The sequence below is a fragment of the Vipera berus genome, assembly GCF_964194415.1.
Source record: "Vipera berus genome assembly, chromosome: 8".
Lineage (NCBI taxonomy): Eukaryota > Metazoa > Chordata > Lepidosauria > Squamata > Viperidae > Vipera > Vipera berus.
The window spans coordinates 4,910,698-4,932,254 of record NC_138211.1 but is presented as its reverse complement, the minus strand read 5'-3'; the positions used below and the strand labels follow the sequence as shown (position 1 = coordinate 4,932,254).

Here is a 21,557-nt window from a genome sequence, read left to right as displayed (position 1 = left end):
AAACGTCGGGACGTCGCGCCTGCGCACGACGGGAAGAGGGCAGAAGGGGCGTTCCCTGGCAGGCGAGGCGCGAGGGGGAAGCCCGCATGCGCCGTGCGAGGGGCGCTCCGCAAGGAGCCGCCTCTCGCTTTCCCTCTTCCTCCCCCCTCTCCCCAGCCGGGCTGGAGCAGGGCGGCGCATGCGCGGTGCCCTATTCCTCGGTCCGGGACTCGGCGCGAGCTCGGCCAGCCTTGCAGCCGGCGCAGCCCAGGCGGAGGAGGAGGCGGGCGGGCGGCTGGGCTGCTGTCATCGCTCGGAAGGAAGCCGGCCCGGGTGCTGGGAAGAGGCGCCGCGTTGCATTTGACCCCCGCTGCTTGGGCCTTCCTGCAACCGCCGCCGCCAGGAGCAACGCCCCCGTGCAATCCCCCCCCCTTCCCCGCCGTGCAAAGCATCCTCTTCCAGCAGCATCTTTGCAAGGCGACTCAAGAGCCAGGGGGCCGGGATCCTGCTTCCTCCCAGGCTGCTTCCCTTTTTTTTTTTTTGCATGCCTCCGTGCAGGCTTCTCCCGGACGCCCCGGGTTGCAGCGCTGCACCTCCTTCTCCGGCTGCAAGCGGCGCCTCCCCTCGCCAGCCCACCCGCCCGGCCTTGGCCCCCGGCGCCTGCCGCTCCGTTGCAGCTGCTGGCATCGCGGCTCGGGCTCCCCTTCTCCTCCGGGAAGGCTGCCTTACGTCCGGCTCTGCCTTGGCTGAAGGCGCCGGCGGGCCCCCCGCTCTCGCCTTGAGCCTTTCCCGGCCGTAATAAGCTCTCCGTCCCCGGCAGCCTCAGCCTGCATCCCCACCTCTCGGCTCCTGGCTTGAGCTGCGCTGCGGTCCAGCAAAGCCAGGTTGGCCTCCGGGCGGGGCGGCTGAGCCTCTTCGCAGGCTTGGGCAGGGGGACGGGGGGCGGGCTGGTGCAAGGCTTTCCCTAGCTTGGGGAGTGGAGGGAGCCTGTTGGAGCTCTTGGAGGTGGTGCCCTCGCCCTCCACCCCGGTGCGGAGATGAGCTTCTTTGGGTTCGGACAGAGCGCCGAATTGGAACTGGTCCTGAGCGATGCCGAGAGCCGGCGCCGGGCGGAACATAAGACGGAGGAGGGCAAGAAGGAGAAATACTTCCTTTTTTATGACGGCGAAACCGTGTCCGGGAGGGTCATCTTAACCCTCAAGCAGCCCAACAAACGCCTGGAACACCAGGGCATCAAGGTGGAATTCATTGGCCAGATCGGTAAGTATGGGTTAGTGCTGGCTGGTTGACAGTGACCCAAGAAGGGACAGGAATAGATAGATAGATAACCATCATCATCATCATCATCATCATCATTATTATTATTATTATTATTATTATTATTATTATTATTATTATTATTATTAAGCTGACTTTGTAATAATGTCGCTTGGGGGTGTGTGAAAGCCCTAAGAAGCAGGCATATACATAGAATGAAGGCTACTGCTAAGCTTGTAAGCCGCCCTGAGTCTTCGGAGAAGGGCAGGATATAAATGGAATTAAAATAAAAAATAAAATAAAAAATTATTTTTACTGTGGGCACAATGGCACACATTAAAAATGAAAGTTAGTTGCTTGCTTTCAAAGTGTACACACACACAACACAAGTTTAAACATTATAAGCAACATATGGATAGACCTACACCCTTACTTATCAGAGATGGCAGTAATCAGCAGAAAAAAGCGACTACAGGTAGCAACTGACCGGTTTAGTGACTGTTCATCCGTAACAACTGTGATGAAAAAAGGTAACTTCACTGCCAAGGTAAAGCAAGGTCTGTGGAGCAAAAGAAAGCTGAGTTCAGGTCGTGAACCCAGATGCAGTTTTGCTTGATGGCTTTGCTTGATGACCAAGTTGTGGGTCCTAATTGTGGCCACTAAATGAGCATTTACCTGTAAAACAACCAGGATGACATTTCTGAGGCCAGTTTTTGGTGTCTTTTGGCATACTATCAAAGGACATCACTTAAAACTTGGTAAAGGTTTTGACAGACACAGAAAGGTAGATAACTTTAGGATGGAAAATCTACTTTGTCTTTGGGATTTAAAGAGAATTTGAGGTTTGGAACATATTTTTATGATGACAGGCAGTTTTTTATTCTCACTAGAGAAAGGGTAGCTTGCTTAGGTACTTTGCCAGAAAAATCTTTTGTCTTAGAGCAGGGGTCTTGTGAATTTCAACTCCCAGAATTCCCCAGCTAGCCATGCTGGCTGGAGAATTCTGGGCATTGAAGTTCAAAAGTGACCCAGGTTGGATATTCCTACCTTAGAGTCAAGTCAGGTTTAGAGTTTGCCTTCCTTGTAGACTGGTTCAATTTAGCAATGGGGATTGAATTAACCTTATGGTGAGTTTTTATGGTCACTGGTGGCAATCTTAACTCTATTAGAGTGATGATTGCTTTCTGAGTAATTTATTTTAGGTAAAATAAATGCTTTTCTATTGGATTATATTAGACTTGCTTCAGGTCTAAATTGAACTTTTAAGAAGTGGATGAGTTTTCATATTTCAGTGCTTTTATGATTGCACTGATGGTCCTAAGTTTTGTATAAGTTTTAGCTGTGTGGTTTTATGATTCGTGGTTATCTTAATGTCATCTCACAATGGAAATTGCTTTTTGAGATAATGCTTAGGCTAAACCACCGGGTTTTTTTTCCTCACTCTATGATAATTTGAGACATTGTTGAGTTGTACCGTTAAATTGAGGAAGAATGTAAACCTTCTAAACTCATCTCTAAAGGAGAGGGATGGTTCGAAAATGTCAAATATCAAGAAAACTTTGGGCAAGTTTTTATTTTATATTCATGGAATGATAGAAACTGCTCATTGCTCATTAGAGAGAGAGAGATTTAAGGTAAAGAAAAAGCTTTTGGGCTGAATTTAAGGGTAGGATTCAATGATTTCTGTGGTATAATTTTATACAAGGATTACCTGCGCAGTGGGTTTTGATGCTTAAGGTTAGTCACTTAATAGGGGGAATTGCTTTCTGGATTAGCGTTCAGGGGAAAAATTGCTATTGAAGTACATGGAGTTCTCTCTTGATCAATCACTTAGCAACTGTTAGTTATGACCCATCCCCAAATTATGACTGTTGCATCACCCTAAATGCAGCCATGTTGCATTTTGAGCTCTTGGCAATTGGCTTGCATTTGTGATGAGTTGCAGTGTCCTGTGCCAATTTCCAAGGGGGGAAACCCTTTCAGGAGAATGGATTTAAAAGCCACCTGGGACTTGCAACTTCCTGCCGTTTTCCCCACTGACTTTGTGGGAAGCCTGCGGGAAGTTGCAAGTCATGGTCATATGAAGTCCCCACTTAACAACCTGTGATCCTTGCTTAACGATTGCAAAGGGGACTGCATTGGGTATGACAGCCAGGATTGTAATCACTAAACGATGCAGCGACATTGCAGTTTATAAATGTTATCATCTAGTGACAGAAATTCTGGTGATCCCAATTACCATCACTACGTGAGGATTACCTGTATTCATTTCGTAGCTCATCAGCGTGTGCCACACTTTTTTTTAATCTTGGATCTGCTTACCCAAGTTGCTATTAATTATCTTGAAAAGGTCAGCTGGCAATTTTGAATGTCACACATACCCTGAGTGCAAATTTGCTGAACTTTTCCCAGTAAATTTTCTTCGTTTGTTTAATGTGAGAACTTGAATGCACCAGGATCCCTGTTTGATTCTATTTCACTCTTCCCTGATAGAATATCAAAGTATCTTAACTCGGCAACAGGAAATAACTGTCAATGGCCTAGATCAGGGATCTCTAAACTTGGCAAATTTAAGACCTGTGGACTTCAACTCCCAGAATTCCCTAGCCAGCTGGTTGAGGGATTCTGGAAGTTGAAGTCCACAGATCTTAAAGTTGCCAAGTTTGGAGACCCCTGGCTTAGATGATGGATATTTTGGGGGGTAGGTGGGGGGGGAAGTCCTAGCTGAGCAATAGAGCATGTGTTTTCAAGGTCCAGGATTCAAATCCTCTCAGACCTAATTAAAAAAGAAAGGTGATAGGAAAGAATTCTGATATGATTCAGGTCGATCAAGATAGATGGGAAGAATAGTGATTCTTTTTTTTTTATTTTAACAGTAACCAGCAACTCTGAGCTGCTCAGATCAATGAACTGCACCAGGCTTGATTTAAATCGGCAAGCAACCTTTTACGTAAAGCTTGCTTCATTAAAATGCTGTGTAATTTAAGATACGACAGTTCAGTTGGCGACAAATCAAAACGCCTTTTTGTGTGTGTGTGTGTGGCTCAGTAGGCCATTTCAGAATTGCATCCATTTGCGTGACCTAATTTGTAGTTTGTTCCTTGCACTAGTAACTGATTTTTGGTGATGTTGCCCAGAACTAAACCTTGGAAAAACATCAGCACAACAGAATAGCTTAATGGAAAGTTTTCTTCAAAATATTCTGGGTTTTCTTTTTCCCACCCCAGACTTTCTCAAAAGGGGCGAGATGTCATGGTGATATCAGTGTGGCATCAGTGCAGTGATGGTGCAGTAGTTAGAATGCAGTATTGCCGGCTAACTCACTGCTCACTGTCAGGAGTTCGTTCTGACCAGCTCAAAGTTGATTCAGCCTTCCATCAGTAAAATGAGGACCAAGTTTGTTTGGGGATAATATGCTGACTCTGTAAATCACTTAGAGTGGGTTGTAAAGCGCACTATGAAGCAGTATATAATAAGTCTTAAGTGTTATTGCTATTGCTGTTTTAATTTTATTTAACATGGAAGTATCTTTTTTAACTGAGTATATCCCTCCTAGAATTATACTACGACCGAGGAAACCATCATGAATTTGTGTCTCTGGTGAAAGATTTGGCCCGCCCTGGTGAATTTACCCAGTCCCAAACTTTTGACTTCGAATTCACTCACGTGGAGAAACCGTACGAATCCTACACTGGGCAGAATGTGAAGCTCAGGTGAGTTCCATTCCCCCAAGTGGGCTTCTCTAGTCAAGTCTTCCTCCCCCCCCCCCCCCCCGCCAGAGATAAACCTGCTTGTTGTTGTTGTTGTTAGCTGCGAAGTCGTGTCCGACCCATCGCGACCCTATGGACAATGTTCCTCCAGGCCTTCCTGTCCTCTACCATCTTCTGGAGTCCATTTAAGCTCACGCCTACTGCTTCAGTGACTCCATCCAGCCACCTCATTCTCTGTCGTCCCCTTCTTCTATTGCCCTCAATCTTTCCCAGCATTAGGCTCTTCTCCAGTGAGTCCTTCCTTCTCATTAGGTGGCCAAAGTATTTGAGTTTTAGCTTCAGGATCTGGCCTTCTAAAGAGCAGTCAGGGTTGATCTCCTCTAGGACTGACCGGTTTGATCGTCTTGCAGTCCAAGGAACTCGCAGGAGTCTTCTCCAGCACCAGAGTTCAAAGGCCTCCATTCTCTGGCGCTCAGCCTTTCTTATGGTCCAACTTTCACTGCCATACATTGCAACTGGGAAGACCATAGCCTTGACTATACGCACTTTTGTTGACAGGGTGATGTCTCTGCTTTTCAGTGTGCTGTCTAGATTTGCCATGGCTTTCCTCCCGAGGAGCAAGCGTCTTTTAATTTCTTGGCTACAGTCCCCATCTGCAGTGATCTTGGAGCCCAGGAAAACAAAATCTGTCACTACCTCCATTTCTTCCCCATCTATTTGCCAAGAATTGAGAGGGCCAGATGCCATGATCTTGGTTTTCTTAATGTTAAGTTTCAACCCAAGTTTTGCACTCTCCTTCTTCACCCGCAACAAGAGGCTCTTTAGTTCTTCTTCACTTTCTGCCATTAGAGTGGTATCTGTTCTGTACCAGCCTGCTACCGGCCTTGCAGAAAGGCAACCCCTGTACAAACGGCAGAGGCTGGAAAGCGTCTGAGGCTGGAAAACGTCTGCCAAGTTTAATACACAAACAAACAACAGAACATGAAACAAGATACCGGAACTTTGATCCTCAAACGGAGCGGTTGCTTTCAGCAACCAGCCCTTCCCCAAACACTCCCTTTATTAGAGTTCAGGGCGTGGCCTCCCTGTGCCTCCTTCCGAGAAGTCCCACAGCCTTTCTCTGCTTGTTCCTGCTTGACTGCCTCCTGCGTCGGGCGTCCTTGAATAGGGCCAGCTGTGGGTCATCATCATCCGCACTGTCGGGCTCGCGCAGCTGAGTCTCCACCAAGTAAGAGGGCCCTGGCTGGGGGCTCTGCGAAGCCTCCAAGCCATCATCAGCAAGTTCGTCTTCAACACCCTCCTCCTCCCCCTCGTCTGAGTCATCCGAGTCATCCGACCCGGCTGCCGGACCCACAGGCTGACCCTGAATCACAACAGTATCATCTGCTTAGAAGCATCTTAATCCACCTTTTCCCCTTCCATAGGTACTTCCTCCGGGCCACTGTGAGCCGCAGATTGAATGACGTGGTGAAAGAGATGGACATTGTGGTGCACACACTTAGCACGTATCCGGAGCTCAACTCCTCCATTAAGATGGAGGTGGGGATTGAAGATTGCCTGCACATTGAGTTTGAGTACAATAAATCCAAGTAAGTTGGCTTGTCCTGCACTTCTTAGATGTGTGAGTCTTGTGGCTGGTGATGTAGCCAAGGAACATGTGAAGAACAGTTGCAAAAATTGGGTATGCTTAGGTTAACAAAAAGAACGACTAGGGATGACATGATAGCTAGCCTCTTCCAATATCTAAGGGGCTGCCACAAAGAAGAGAGCGTCTGCAAGCAATATAAATCCTTCCACTCCCCACCCTCCAGTCAGAGCTGAAGAAGCTTCTTGGATGAGAAGCGAAACGTCTTCAAAAGAAACACAAGAAAGTCCAGTTGCCTCCTGGAAAAAAAAGCACAACAAGATGGGGTCTCTTTCTGATCCAGTCGTTCTTGTTCAGTCCAGTGTGCCTTTTGTGGCGGGGAGAAGTTGGAAGAGGACCTCCAGCTTTCAACTCCTGCAGGGAAGGATGAAGCAGATCCACAACTACAAATTCAAATAAGATCTGTCGAAGAGAACAGGTTATTCTGATCCACCGGCCTCATTCTCTTGTTGATCTACCATCTCTTCCAGGTACCACTTAAAAGATGTGATCGTAGGGAAAATCTACTTCCTCCTTGTCCGGATCAAGATCAAACACATGGAGATCGACATCATTAAGAGAGAAACCACTGGAACAGGGCCCAACGTCTACCATGAAAATGACACCATTGCAAAATATGAGATTATGGACGGGGCTCCTGTGAGAGGTGAGGTGGAAGACCCTTTTCCATGGGGGACATTTCCAGGGCGTTGTGGCTGGTGGGTGGGCGGGGACAGAGAAAGCCACTCCCCTTTCCTTCACTTCCGTCCATCCTAATGATTTCTTTGTGGCATACTCCAAACTTATAGGAGGCGGGGATATTAGGTATCTGCGCCGCCTGGACATATATATATATATATTAAAAATATTGTATATAATATAATATCTAAACAGGTAAAATCTAAAATAACTGTAAGGATAAAAGTACAGCGATGCACAAATAAGCTAAAAATATATTTGAAAACGTTACACTTCGATGTCTCGCTATTACCACCGAAACCCCTCAACAAAGTTGCCTGCTTAAAAAATAATAACAAAAATCAAAATGAAGCCAATAAAAATAAAATAGCAACATTGAATAATAAAATGATAATGAAACCAATAAATAAAACAGTAATGAATACTAAAGTTAAATAATAAATGAATAATAAAAATAATTGGGCTTTTTTGTGTATGTGTGTATTTTTATTCGGATATTGACCAGATTATCTTGTGTGTGTGTGTAAATATATGAAGGAGAATATTTGTAACTCAGGCTTGAAAAGTCCTTGGCGCTCTCCGAGTTTGGTTGTTTTGTTGCAGACGTTTCATTACCAAACTAGGTAACATAATCAGTGCTAGGGGTGAGTGGGCTTTATAAGCAGAGTGCAAATTCCCATCGTCTCCTAGCACTGATGTTGTTACCTGGTTTAGTAATGAAACGCCTGCAAGAAAACAACAAAACCCAGAGAGCACAAGGACCCCTCAAATTGATAAAAGAAGGATAAAAACATCATAATAATAACTCGGTCGGCTAACTGCCTCTCATTTCCTTTGCAGGAGAGTCCATCCCGATTCGGCTCTTCCTGGCTGGATATGAACTGACGCCCACCATGAGGGACATCAATAAGAAGTTCTCGGTGCGCTATTACCTCAATCTGGTGCTAATTGATGAGGAGGAACGGCGTTATTTTAAACAGCAGGTGAGAAAGCCAAATTATTTGGGGAGGGGGATTTGGGCAGGAGTGAAATCCTGGACTACCTTAATAGTAAGGGACGCGGTGGCTCAGTGGGTTAGGACGCTGAGCTTGTCGATCAGAAGGTTGGCAGTTTGGCGGGTCGAATCCCGAGTGCCGCGTAAGAGAGTGAGCGCCTGTTACTCGTCCCAGCTTCTGCCAACCTAGCAGTTCGAAAGCACGTAAAAATGCAAGTAGAAAAATAGGGACCACTCCGGTGGGAAGGTAACAGCGTTCCGTGTGCCTTTGGCGTCTAGTCATGCCGGCCACATGACCACGGAGACGTCCTTGGACAAGCGCTGGCTCTTTGGCTTTGAAACGGAGATGAGCACCGGCCCCTAGAGTTGGAAACGACTAGCGCACATGTGCGGGGGAACCTTTACCTTTACCTTTAGCTTTACCTTAATACTGAGAAGTCCAGCACAATCAGGCTGGCCAGATTCTTTACCAAAATGGTGTTAGCCTTCTTATGGAGTTAATTTCCTGCTGGCGTTTAAGGGTATCCATGCATTTACTATCCAGTGTATCCCTGTTTAATGCAGAGCAAGGTCTCTGGTGTACATGGCTGCCCCTGCCCAGACTTTTCAGAACAGCCGAGATCGAGAACGATGGGAGATGTAGTCCTTGAGCATTGGTTAGACCCTAAGCTTCCTCTTCTTGATTAGCTGGTGCAGCACGTTTGAAGCTGTCCTCTCTTTTTCTCTTCTGGGGCTCAGGAGGTGGTGTTGTGGCGCAAGGGGGACATTGTGAGGAAAAGCATGTCCCACCAGGCCGCCATCGCTGCACAGCGCTTCGAAGGCACGTCGTCCCAGACGGAGAGCAGGACCCCCAGCCAGGCTTCGGAGAACAACGGACGGCAGTGAGGGCCCTCAAAGGAACAGTGGACGGGGAAGGAGCATCGAGAACGCCTCTTCCACCAGAAACTTGCAAATGCAAAATTATCTGTCAGGTTGTCTTTCTGTCTGTGTGTGTTTCGTCTTTCACCTTGAGGACTAGCAGCTTAACAGGACGGGGAAGGGGGTTGGCGCACATAAAGGGAATATGGCTGTTTTTCTCTATGTTCAGTATTTGTGGATGAGCTTAAAGGGGCAGGACAGATGGGATTTTGGGATGTTGTATGGGAAGAGGACTGAGGAAAAATATTTTTTTTTAAGAGTGCCCCGTTTTCTCTCTATTGGAAGCTGTGTGCTTCAGCGTGACTGCCGTCAGAGGAGTTCAACCACGTATTTAGCAATCATCTGTGCTCCCCAGACGTCCGATGACTTAAGACGCACGACCAGCCACAGGGTGTGTATGTGTGTGTACAAAGCATCTCCCGTTCTTATGTTGTTACCCAAATGAAGCAGGTTACTTAATTCCTGGCCTTTGCACACTGGGGTCATGTTGTGCATGACGTCATCACAGCTTGTACCAGATGCCGAGAAATTTCTTTGTATTTTATTTTTTGGAAGAGACCGAGCATACTTTGCTCCTAAAGATTTTATCTCTAAAAGTTTTATCCCTTGAAAAGAAGGCCCTAACTTTAGGAAGGATAGCCCTGTGGTTTCTGCATGAGTCTGTGTTCTGAAAGCACCTTCTAAATGAGACAAATAATTTGAGGATTGAGCATCGTGATGGACAAACCACTACATCCGAAAAGAAAGCGATGGAAACGCCTGAATCATTCTGGGAGACAGTGGGGAAACTCCTGGTTGATCCTGACACACACTTGGCAAACGTCTTATCTTAATTTTTTTCAGGTTTGTGAGCAGTATTGGGTGAAAACAAGTTCTTCCCAGCAGCTTCCCCCTAGGCTGATCTTTGCAGAGAGAGGGAGCAAAGCAGGAAATCCAAACATTTTTGCTTAAAATTGTGAAGTTGATTAAAACACACGCTCCTTGCTTCTGTCAAAGTTGTCCTTTTAAGCCAGAGATGGGGAACGATAGCCCCTTCATGACTTGTGGACTTCAACTCCCAGAATTCCTGGGCCAGCACGGCTAGCTCAGGAATTCTGGGAGTTGAAGTCCACAAGTCATAAAAGGGCCATTGTTCCCCACCCGTTTTAAGCTCTGTCAAATTTACTTCCTTTCTCCCGATTCCCAAGAATTTGGTTGCTTCTCACTCTTTGGACTCGTCTGTGCTCGAGTGCGAGGAGAAAATGGAAGGATCTCCTACCCTCAGAGGAGTTCCTCTGTTGCTTCTCTGCCTGATATACTCTGCTGAATTTGTTTCCTGCTTGGACGGTGTGTCTCTGCTGGGACCATCCAGCTGGTCTTGTCAGAAAACCTGATTTTGGAGGAAAATAGCTAAAAGAGTGGATCATGGACTCAATTGTCTTCTGTGAGCAACGGGCCACCAGCCACCTAACTTAGCAATGTGGCCAGACTGGTGATCGTTCTCCTTCTTCCTGCCTGGCTCCAAGACTTTACGTTGCTTTCTAAGTTCCTTCAGGCTGGAAAGATGGAAATTCAATGCCTGCAAGAGAGATCTTCCACTGTTCTGTGCAGAGAAAGCAAATTTTCAACTTTACCCGAAGATGTCAGCGTATGGAATGAGCTGAGTGCCTCTTAGTATATAGTGCAAGCTGAATTTTCTTGGATTTTTTTTCCTTTTCAAAAGGAATTAATCACAACAGAAGAGAATAACAGAGTTGGAAGGGAACCTCAGAGGTCTTCTAGACCGACCCCCTGCTGAAGCAGGAAATCCTATGCCATTTCAGACAAATTAAGGACAGTTGTGGCCAGTCTTGTCGGATTCTTATTCCCTGGCTCCATTTTGTGATTAGCAAGCACTTTCTGACCTGAAGGTGGATTGAAAATCATGGATTACAGTTTGCAAATATTCTCACAAGTGTGTGAGGACAATCCCATGTTCCCTCCCTGTTTCTGTCTCATTTAGCAGCATGGTCAGTACTGTCTTGGTCCATTTGTGGACTTCAGCACTTTTAGGATTGTCCTCATATATTTTTTTTATTATTTTACATTATGCGTGCTCTTAAATCGGGGTGGATTGTGTGGGGACTTTCTGAGGCTTCAATTCTTGGTGTTTGCACCAGCAGAGTTCAGCAGCAAAGGAGCAGTTTTCCCGCCAATTTGGGGGAAGGAAACAAATGGAACTGTGTTAAGGCTGCTGATAAACTGACTTCAGCCTTTTGTTTTTAAAATGTTTGTGTCTAAGATGGTTGCCTGATTCTGCCCTACTGGATGAGAATTGGACTTGTGAAATTCTTCCTCTAGAAAAGAAATTACACTTCTACTTGCTATACTATTTATAAACTACTTGTAGTATACGATCTACATATAAATTGAATAAGTAACCGAAAGGTAAGTAGCTAATTGTTTTAAGAATTCTGGACCAATCTTACTCCTGATCACTTTTCACAGAAGTGTCTACGAAAACATGGAACAATACAACAGTCTCACTTTTTGCTTTGCAATAAAGTCAGGTTTCTAGCCGTCATGGATGTCAGCATCTAAAGTTTGTCAGTCATACCCTGTTCAGATTTCAGAAGTAGCAATTTGACCATGGAAAATTTCCAGGGGCATGTAAGTGGGGTTTTTCCTCTCTTGGCCAGAAAAGTGACTCCATTGGGAAGAAAAATGAGAAATTTGGGTGCTCTGAGGTGAGCTGACATCAAGCCAATCACAATATGACTTAGAGCACTGTGTGAATCTGGCCCTGGTGCCTTGTAAATCTTATGGATTAGCATTAGGTGTGAATTGAAACATTATAGCCTAATTAAACTTTGGTTACGAAACCATGGTTTAGTGCAGTAGTGCCCATTGAAGGCCAAACGGACATATGGAATTCTTGAAACTTTGGGCATCCAGGATGCTTTCAAAAGTCACTCAACTGAGATGGGAAGAAGAGGGAATATTATACATTATTTGGGGAATGAACTTAGTAACTGTATATAACTGAATTGTATTCTATTTAAAAATGTGTATATATTTTTATTCTGGTCCCACCAGCCTTTGTGCTGGCACCCACTTACTTTTTGTAGAATGGACACACACACACACACACACACACATCCATCCTTTACAAAAGATGGTGCATCCTTGGTGTGATGTTTGACTCCATCCGAGAAGTCACTCAGTTATGGAAAACGAAGAACTTTTGTCTGCTATGTCTCTCTGTATTTGTACAAATAGTCCTTGGCTTACGACCACAACCGAAGCCCAAACTTTCTGGGGCTAAGAAAGACAGTTAAGTGAGTTTTTTGCCCCATTTTACCACCTTTCTGGCCACAGCTGTTAAATGAATCACTGTCATTGTTAAGACAGTAGCACGGTTGTTAAGGGAATCTGGCTTCCCCATTGACTTAGCTTGTCAGAAGGTCACAAAAGGGGAACGCTGCAACCGTCATAAGTATGAGTCAGTTGCCAAATGTCTGGATTTTGATCATGGGACCATGAGGGTGCTAACAATGGTTGGGTGAAAAAATGCTCACAAGTCACTTTTTTCATTGTAACTTTGAATGGTCACTGTACTGTTGTAAGTCAGGAGTACCTCTGTACATGCCTCCTTTGAGGATACTTCACGCCCTTCTAAGATTTCCTCAAGAAGAAGGATGAAGATGGAAGGTTTTTTGACTGGTACCGCCCCTTTTCTGGAGAACTTCATGGAAAACATGAAACTTTTCCTGTTCTTTCTGAGTTCCTTGTTCGGTTGGAGCACCATTTCCAAGCCAGGATGACGACAAAACTATCCCATAATTTTCTCAGAGAACTTTGCCACTTGGAGACTTTCAATGTGCTCTTTGCCGTTCAAAAGAAAATCACCTGTTGTCAAAACCAGGCGGTCACCTTAAGTCTGCTTTCAGCTCGTTTATCAGGATTACAGAGGCATTCACTTGTAAATGTAGTTTTAAAAGTTTTCCAAAACAGCTCAATGACAACCTTGAAGGCGATAGGCCGTTATAAAACTACACTGGACTTTGAAAGGACCATTTATACTTCGTACTTTAGTTCTCTGAGACAGTTTGGCTCCCAGATAAATATTATTTTGAAGCTGCCGAGGGAGTAAACCTACTCTTACAGCCATGGGAGAGAGAACTGGAAAGCTTTTGAAAGTGAAAGTCAGCTGCTAAATTGGTCATCTGGGACTGGGAAATGGAGATGTAGGCACATTCCGCACAGAACATCAAAAGTGGAAGAAACCGGGACGGGGAGAGAAATCCAGGTTCTTGAATAGCATCTTCCTTCCTCGATGAAGTAATCAAGTTACTTCAAGGTGTGCTATTTCCACGGATAAGATCCAGGAATCAGTAGTGACATACAGTATGAAAGGTCTTTTCAATTCATCCCTCCAGACAGGCCCAGGAAACTAAACTAGAGTTGGAGAATTTCTAATTATGAAAAATATCCTGTTGCCCAATCTGGTTGTGATGGACAGTGGTGGGATTCAGCCGGTTCACACCACTTCGGCAGAACCGGTAGCTAATTTTTTGTTGCCCGGGCCCAGAACAGACATCCGGAAGCGGCATCCGCGCAGAGAACCGGTTGTTCCCATATTTGAATCCCACCACTGGTGATGGGAGAACAGTTCTCCAATGTTGTGTCCTGCAGATGTACTGGACCACAACTCCCAGTAGCCTTAGTGGCAGACCAGGTAGAAATCTGAAAATCCAGCACGTTTAGCAGGCAGAAAACTGCTCTATCCCTCCACTTCCGGTGATTATCAAACTCTTGTTTCTACTAAGTGATGTTGGCAGACCTCAACTTATGACCATAACTGAGTGCAAAATTTCCATTGCTAAGCAGGGCAGTTAAGTCAGATTTGCCCCATTTAATGACCTTTTTGCCACAGTTCTCGAGTGAATAGCTGCAGTTATTCTGTAAATCATGCAGTTAAGCAAATCTAGCTTCTCCCATTGGCTTGCCAGAAGCTGACTGGGAAGATGACAAAGGATGAGCACGTGACCCTGAGGATGCTACAACAGTTGTAAATACAAACCAGTTGCCAAGTGCCCGAATTTTGATCGCATGGCCAGGGGGACGCTGCAACCATTAAGTGTGAAAACCAGAGATAAGCCACCTTTTCACTGCCATTGTAACTTTGAACAGTGACTAAACAAATGGTTGTAAGTTACGGACTACCTGTATTTATTTCACATCAATTCCAGCATGGGAAAAAAGTCCTCTAGTTTGTCTCTGGCTTGGGGCAGTACAGAAATAAAAAGTTGTAGAAGAAATGATGGGAGTCCATAATGATCAGGGGGGAAAAAAAATCTGGGGGCGGGAGCAAAAAGGGGGTCTACAGGTAAGCTGTGCAACATGTAAATTTTAAGCTTGTACATTGTTTACCTGTTTCTTAATCCATTGTCTTTTAAATGTTTGTAATTTTAAAAGGATGGGAAGTTTTTCTTTTGGCTCCAATTAAAAGGTGGGGGGCTGTTCTCGCCTTTGAAAAGTCAGGAGATGGTGTAACTTTTTCCCCCAACTCTGCTGAGGTTGTCTTTCAAACTTGCCTGTAGAGAGAAACTATGGCATCTGCCTTGCAGCAATGTATTTCTTTGTTATCCCGCCTGTATTATTTTTACAAATAACTCCAGACCGAGAACAGATCCAACATAGACCTTCCTCTTCACAACAACAACACTGTGAGATGGCTTGGGCTGAGAGGGACGGGACCAAACTCATTCTGGCAACTTTCATGCCTGAGGTGGAACTAGAACTTACTATTTCCTAGTGATTGGCTGAAAGTCACCCAGCCGGCTTTCATGCCTACTGTGGGACTAGAAGTCACAGTTCCCTGGTGATTAGCCCAAAGTCACCAAGGCTGGCTTTCAACCCTATGGAGAAACTTGAGCTCACCATCTCCTGGTGATTGGCTCAAAGTCATCCAGCCACTTTCATGCTTAAGGCAGGACTAGAACTCACCGTCTCCCATTTTCTAATCTAGTGGCTTAACCACTAGACCAAACTGGCCTCGAGTGCAGAATTTTATTGGAAGAAGGAGAGGCATTCTGCTTATTTTATTGGAAGAAGGAGAGGCTACTGCTAAGCTTGTAAGCCGCCCTGAGTCTTCGGAGAAGGGCGGGATATAAATGGAATTAAAATAAATAAATAAATAAAAATTATGCTCAGACGATTCTCTGAGATTTCCTCCATGCTTACCAGGAGAATTCATACTTGTCTTACTTTGTTAAAGGGACAGACAGCTTTTGCATTTTAAAGACTCAAAGTCCACAAGTCATCACTATGTGCAAATAGAATTGCTCACAATCCACAAATCTATTCTTGTTGCTTTGTTTTCCAGACCTGTATTCCCGTTTCTACATCACTTTATAATGACTTTATTCGGCCTTAGAATTGGTTCGCATTTCTGTATACGGGTGTTGTGCAATATTAGCACTTCCTATTTTATGTGAATTTGGGATTATTTTCGGCACATAGCCTAATGGAGCTTCATTGGAAAACTTGCAGTTAGTGGGAAGACAGATAATTACGGCCTTTTGATTTTTAGCAAATACAAATGAGCTAATTATTAAATTGGTCTTTTAAGAGCAAGCTAATTCGAGGCCTGAAGAAATGTCATTTTCCCTCCCTTGAAAATTTTAAAAAGAATCACTAAAAACATTTATTTAGAAAAGGTTGCACTACAATCAAAAAGGAATGAGTAGAAATTGAACAGTAAATGCTCGCACTCTTTGCTCTCCGTGTGGTTTTGCAAGGAAGTCGTTTTAAAATCAGTTCTCGTGATGCTTTTTTTTTTTTTTTTTTTGGTCTCTTAGTCCAGGCTCAAAATGAATTCAAATTCCTCTTGAAAAGAAAAGAGAAAAGTCAGTCGGGGTGCTCTGCTCTGTTTTCCTATGGAGCTTTTCATAACCCCTAATTTATGGCTTAGCTTTACAAACAGTCCTCAAGATCAAGATTGCCATTGCTGAGCAATCCGGTTATAAAGCCCAAAGTCACGGGATCGCATTGCTTAGCGACAGCAATCCGGGCTGATCTGATTGCCGACGTGAACCCAAGTCATGTAGGTTGTTAAGTGGGAAGTGGAGGGAGTCCCGGGTAAGAACCGGAGTCACTTGGTCAAATTGGATGGCCATAGAAATCAAATAAACATAAAAACCAGTTGTAAGTGCGAGCTGCTTGCCAACCCCTTGAACTTTGTTCATGCAACTACTAGAATCCTGCAACCGTCAGAACTTCAAGGACCGGTGCCATAATTTCCAATAGTTCCTGAGCAAATGGTCATAACTCAAGGACTAAATATATGCAAACCAGAGTTAATCAGGAAGACTCTGGTTCTCTCACGTCCTTACCATCACTGACGGGTTGAATGGACAACCTCGGTCTTGTGAACAGAGCCATCTCTTCCAGAGGGCCACCGGACTTCCGGTGGGCTTGGTGATGGGCCTTGAGTTCAGCCAGAGGGAGGAACCGCTGGGTCATTCGCACAAACTGGACATCGACCTACAAGCGAAAGGGAAGGACATCGGTGGGATTGAGGAACTGGCGCCATTGCTCACCAGAAGTGATGCGTTCCAAGAGTCGGTTCCTCAACTGAAAACTATTTTGTAAAGAAGTGTTTTTTATCAATGTCGGTGGCTTTTAAGATGTGTGGACTTCAACTCCCAGAATTCCCCAGCCAGCATGGGGAGTTGAAGTCCACAAACCTTAAAATGGCCACCGTTGAGAAAGACTGCTGCAAATAATGAACTGTAAATGTCCCTGGTTTTGGCCAGTTTGTAGCCCAGAATGGAATTCCGGAAGCAGCATCCACGCAGAGAACCAGTTGTTCCCATATTTGAATCCCACCCTGACTAAAGAGTTCTGAAAAAAACTGCTTGAAACTGGGATACAAATTAATAAAGGGATCAATATATTTTTCATGTCGCTGGGAACAGGAAACTGATTACCAGGCACCGGTGAGATTGAATTAGGGGAGAACTGTGGCAAACCACAGTCCCTGATGAAATCCACCTTACCATGGACCATCTGGGGTCTTCCTTTGTGCTGGAAGCGTCGTAATGCGGGTTACTTTTTTCAAACTGGGTGTGATCAGGGTAAGCCTCTTTAACAATCTGAGAAGGAAAGGAGGAGAGGACCTTATAAGAGTCCTAGAGCAGAAAACGGCCTTCATCCCAAACAGGCATCGCCTCAAAATCAAACATTCTGATCTTAACATTAATTTGATTGATTATACAGGTAAGTCCTCGACGGAATTTCTGTTGCTAAGCGGGGCAGTCGTTAAGTGAGTTTTGCCCCATTTTATGACCTTTCTTACCACAGTGATGAAGTGAATCACTCCACCTGTTAAATTAGTAACGTGGTGGTTAGGAGAATCTGGTTTCTCTACTGACTTTGCTTGCCAGAAGGTTGCAAACGGGGATCACTGCCACCCTCATAAATGTGAGTCAGCTGACAGGTGTCTGAACTTTGATCACATGACTATGGGGATGCTGCAATGGTCGTAAGTGGAAAAAAAACGGTCATAAGTCAGTTTTTCCCCAGTACCATTGTAACTTTGATTGGTCGCCAAATGGACGGTGGTAACTCAAGGACTACCTGTATTGTACAGTGCCCAGAGCCCCTTCTGAGGAAGATGGGCGGTGAAGAAATAGGAAATATAAATAAATGAATAAAACCTACAAGGCCCATCCCCAATTCACACATTACAGAGCAACATTCAGTTTTCCTTTTTGCACGTCAAGCCAATCTTCAGCCTGTTGGTGGTGATGCTTTTCCAGAATGGTGGCGTGTTTCAAACTCGGCGCTCACCTTGATGATACCTGCAATCCCAGGGTCCTTGCAATTACTGTGGTAGAAAAAAGCTTCTTGTCCAGCTTTCATATCCCGCAGGAAATTCCTTGCCTGCCGAAGGAGAAGAGTGAATTTCCGACTTTTGTGTGTGCAGGAAACAATCCGCAGCTTATACGCTTTTATATAAGCCCCACTGCAGCCTCCAGTATATTGCTCCAGTTTTAGAAGTGAGGATACAGCATTAGCAAAAGATGCAATTATAAAGAGTAACCATAATGAATTTGGACTTAGCAAACCAGGTTGCTTTCCCACATCCCACTAAGCCATGTTTTAAGGTAATCACAGTTTGTTCAGTAAACAACAAATGGCTGGATTGGCATATCATTGTAAATTGGTCTGGCTTTACCTTGGCCCAAACTTAACTAATTATGGCTTACTCAGAAGTAAACCGCAAGAAGTGGAAATTCATGGAGTACTAAAAGCAGATCTTGTCTGCTCTCTTAACAGACTTCAATCCATAAGCAAATTATCCAGAAACTGGTTGATTTCAAATCTATCCCATTCAAGATATTTTTCTTATAGGAAGTCCTCGACTTGAACATTTATTGCTGAGCATACCCAATTTTATGACCTTTTCTGCTTTGGTCGCTAAGCGACTCATGCTGTTGTTAAGCGAATCTGGCTTTTCCCAATGAATTTGCTTGTCAGAAGCCGGCTGGGACAGTCTCGAATGAATGGGAGATAATCAAAGCTATTAAACCTGAACTCGGTTTTCCCATTTTATAAGTTTTAACAAAAACTGTCCAATATATTCTACAACAGTTTTACCTGATAATTCCTGACTCCATCCCAACAAGTTGTTTGATTAGGCTGAGCTTTTAAATCTTCAATGCCAAACTGGTGAATGAAACAGTAAACATCACATTACTCAACATGCTATAACTGCTCTTTTCTTCCGTAAAATATTAAATATTTTAAATTGAACATTATGTATCGAAGACAAGGTGGAATAAAAAAATGAATAAACCTTAAGATATTTATAAACACCTTGGACAACAATCTTTCAATGTAATGTAAGTTAGTTGTAAATAATAATGTATTATGTTTAAGGCAGGACAAGAAGCAATGGATAAAAACTAATCGAGAGAAGCAACCTAGAACTAAGGAGAAATTTTCTGACAGCGAGAACAATTAGTCAGTGGAACAGCTTGCCTCCAGAAGTTGTGGGTGCTCCAACAGAAGAGAATGGAGAGCCATCTGTCTAGAATGAAATAGGGTCTTCTGCTTGGAAAAGGCGGTGGGACTAGAAGACCTCGAAGGACCCTTTTCTGTTTTGTTATTTATAGTTGCTAATAAGTGTTAAGAATGAAGGTTTAATGTATGTTGATTTAAGGGACTATTTTGTTTCTGTTAACGTGGGATTCAGATTAAAGCAACTAATGGGACTTAATTTCTGCTCTCTTAAGAACCGCTGATCTCCAGGAAATGATTGTCACCTTTTGCATTTCTAGAGCCTATCTAGAATTCAGATAGTTAGGTTTCCCTTTTGCTGTTTCAAGATCTCAATCTCTACCAACTCATGCAATTAATAGAAAACAGCCTGCCCACCTTCACATCGACTCCTTTTTCCAACCTGCTCTCCGGTTCAGATTTCATAAGCCAGTGAGTATAAACTGTCTTACTTTTCTCCTCAATTCCAGCATCTTTTTTTAAGCTTGTCCCAGTCTTCCTCAATCCAGAACTGATTAGTTTAGATCCCTTCTTCTTCTGGATCTCCGTTTTAGCCAATTTGGGCTGTTTGGTAGCTTAAGATGACAAAACCAGAACACGGAATGCTGATTAGATTTTATGAAGTCGGGGAAAGTGGATCATTAAATGAAGCAAGCACAAAGAAGCAAAGTCTGGAAAGCTACCACATATTTTTTGGAAGTATATCTCCCATCTTTTGTCAAGATTTCTGGTGGGGCATGTTGAAATGCGTGTTTTTCACTTGATATCGGTTAAGATGTACTTATAATTGGTTAGGCTGCTTTGTTGTGAAATGCGTGTGAATTTTGCAGCTACTCTAAATCAGCATTTCTTAATTTTAGTAACTTTTAAGATCTGTGGACTTCGACTCCCAGAATTCCCAAGCCAATTCTGGGAATTGAAGTCCACAGATATTAAAAGTTGTCACAGTTCAGAGTCTGCTGTAAATAAAGGCGGTAGCTATGAAGGACCAGCCACATCTCTTCTGCATGGGAAACAAACAGCAAACATGACTGGAAATATTAGAAAAACAGTGCTGAGCTGTTAGATCTTACTGCAAAATTGTAAAATTGGCACACACTTAAAAAACTAAACCAGAGAAAGTGGTTGAACAGCAAACATCCCACTCACCTGTCAAGGCTGCCCGGCCTCTTTTCTTGCCCTGGGCAGGCATTCTTTTGCTGCCAAGGAGTGGATGGGGCACCTCTAAAAAAGATTTCATTTGTGAATCAGCAGAACCATTCCCTGATTGGCAGCTGCCCAGTTTGGTGTAAGATGGGTGGCTATATAAATGTTTTAAATAAATAAATAAATAAACACCCAATGTGGGTCCCTGAGCACCCAGTTTAATTAATTTTGTAGTGAAAATTCAGGTTTCATTTCCTTTTCATGTTGCTACTCCTCATGGCTATGAAAACAGACCTGCATGGTTGCAGGAGGCCCACAGATTCGATATGCAGAGTCCAGAAATATACTGTGTGTTACAGTAAGTAACAATACAATGGAGAAACTTAATATTAAACAATTAGGCCAAGCCTAATCGTATAACTAGCACTTCAAATGAATTGCTGTTTCATGTTATAGTTTGGATAAAGAGTCAAACGTTCTTACATTTGTAATATTGACATCCTAAACGGCAATGAATACCGATAGGATTCTCACTTTCCCCTTTTTCTTTTCAATACTTAAAACTTTCCAATTGTTGTCCATAAGTTTTAATAAAATTACATAAAGATGACAGCACTGAAATCATGGCTTATGAAGGAAGGAAAGGAGAGAGAGAGGGAGGGAGGGAGGAAAACAGAGTTGGAAGGGACCTTCGAGGTCTTCTAGTCCAGCCCCCTGTCCAAGTAAGAGACTCTAGAGGCCATCTCAGACAAATGGTTGTCCAATCTCTTCTTTAAAAACCTCCAGAGATGGAGCACTCTCAACTTCTAGAGGCAGGTTGTTCCACTGGGGAAGGAAGGAAGGAAGGAAGGAAGGAAGGAAGGAAGGAAGGAAGGAAGGAAGGAAGGAAGGAAGGAAGGAAGGAAGGAAGGAAGGAAGGAAGGGGCAAAGCTGCATGCCTACAGTCGGGAAGGGGCTTCCCGTGTAAGCAAATGCTGCAAACAAACGACCGCCCGGAGGAAAACGCGTCCCGACCTGCTCCGCTCTCCCTTTCAGCGGCCCCGCCTTCCGATCCCGGCTGCAGAGTCGCAAACGGGCGAGGCTTCCCCGCAAAAACGGCGGCTGCGCCTTTAAGACCAGCCCCTTCCTTTCAACCAATCAGCAAGCCCGGAGACCCGCCCGATATCGGAAAGCAAAGCCGCTCGCCGCGGGTGCTTTCGGGACT

The 21,557-nt window shown here is 44.3% G+C and overlaps 2 protein-coding genes across 5 annotated transcripts; one reads left to right on the top strand and one right to left on the bottom strand.

Annotated features, from left to right (window-relative positions):
• The first annotated feature begins 228 nt into the window (after nt 1-228).
• On the top strand, nt 229-19,526 carry VPS26B (VPS26 retromer complex component B). 4 transcript variants are annotated; one of them, XR_014027251.1, is made up of 7 exons: nt 229-1,239; nt 4,793-4,949; nt 6,371-6,535; nt 7,062-7,237; nt 8,110-8,252; nt 9,002-9,572; nt 19,088-19,526. XR_014027251.1 is itself a non-coding variant. In XM_081333938.1 (6 exons), exons 1-6 carry the CDS (start codon nt 1,017-1,019, stop codon nt 9,146-9,148), a joined length of 1,011 nt encoding a protein of 336 aa, XP_081190064.1. In that variant the 5' UTR covers nt 229-1,016; the 3' UTR covers nt 9,149-12,001. The 4 variants fall into 4 exon arrangements, 1 of the variants encoding a protein (XP_081190064.1); XR_014027252.1 differs by lacking the exon at nt 19,088-19,526 and adding an exon at nt 10,025-12,001; XR_014027253.1 differs by lacking the exon at nt 19,088-19,526 and having other exon boundaries at nt 9,002-9,234; nt 9,467-9,493.
• THYN1 (thymocyte nuclear protein 1) lies at nt 15,836-21,435 on the bottom strand. The gene is made up of 8 exons (XM_081333939.1): nt 21,368-21,435; nt 20,357-20,431; nt 19,586-19,782; nt 18,806-18,874; nt 17,996-18,088; nt 17,203-17,298; nt 16,537-16,687; nt 15,836-16,030 (listed from the first exon to the last, which is right to left on the bottom strand). The coding sequence occupies exons 2-8, from the start codon at nt 20,397-20,399 to the stop codon at nt 15,999-16,001; spliced, it is 681 nt and encodes a 226-aa protein (XP_081190065.1). The 5' UTR covers nt 20,400-20,431; nt 21,368-21,435; the 3' UTR covers nt 15,836-15,998.
• Nucleotides 21,436-21,557: the final 122 nt, after the last annotated feature.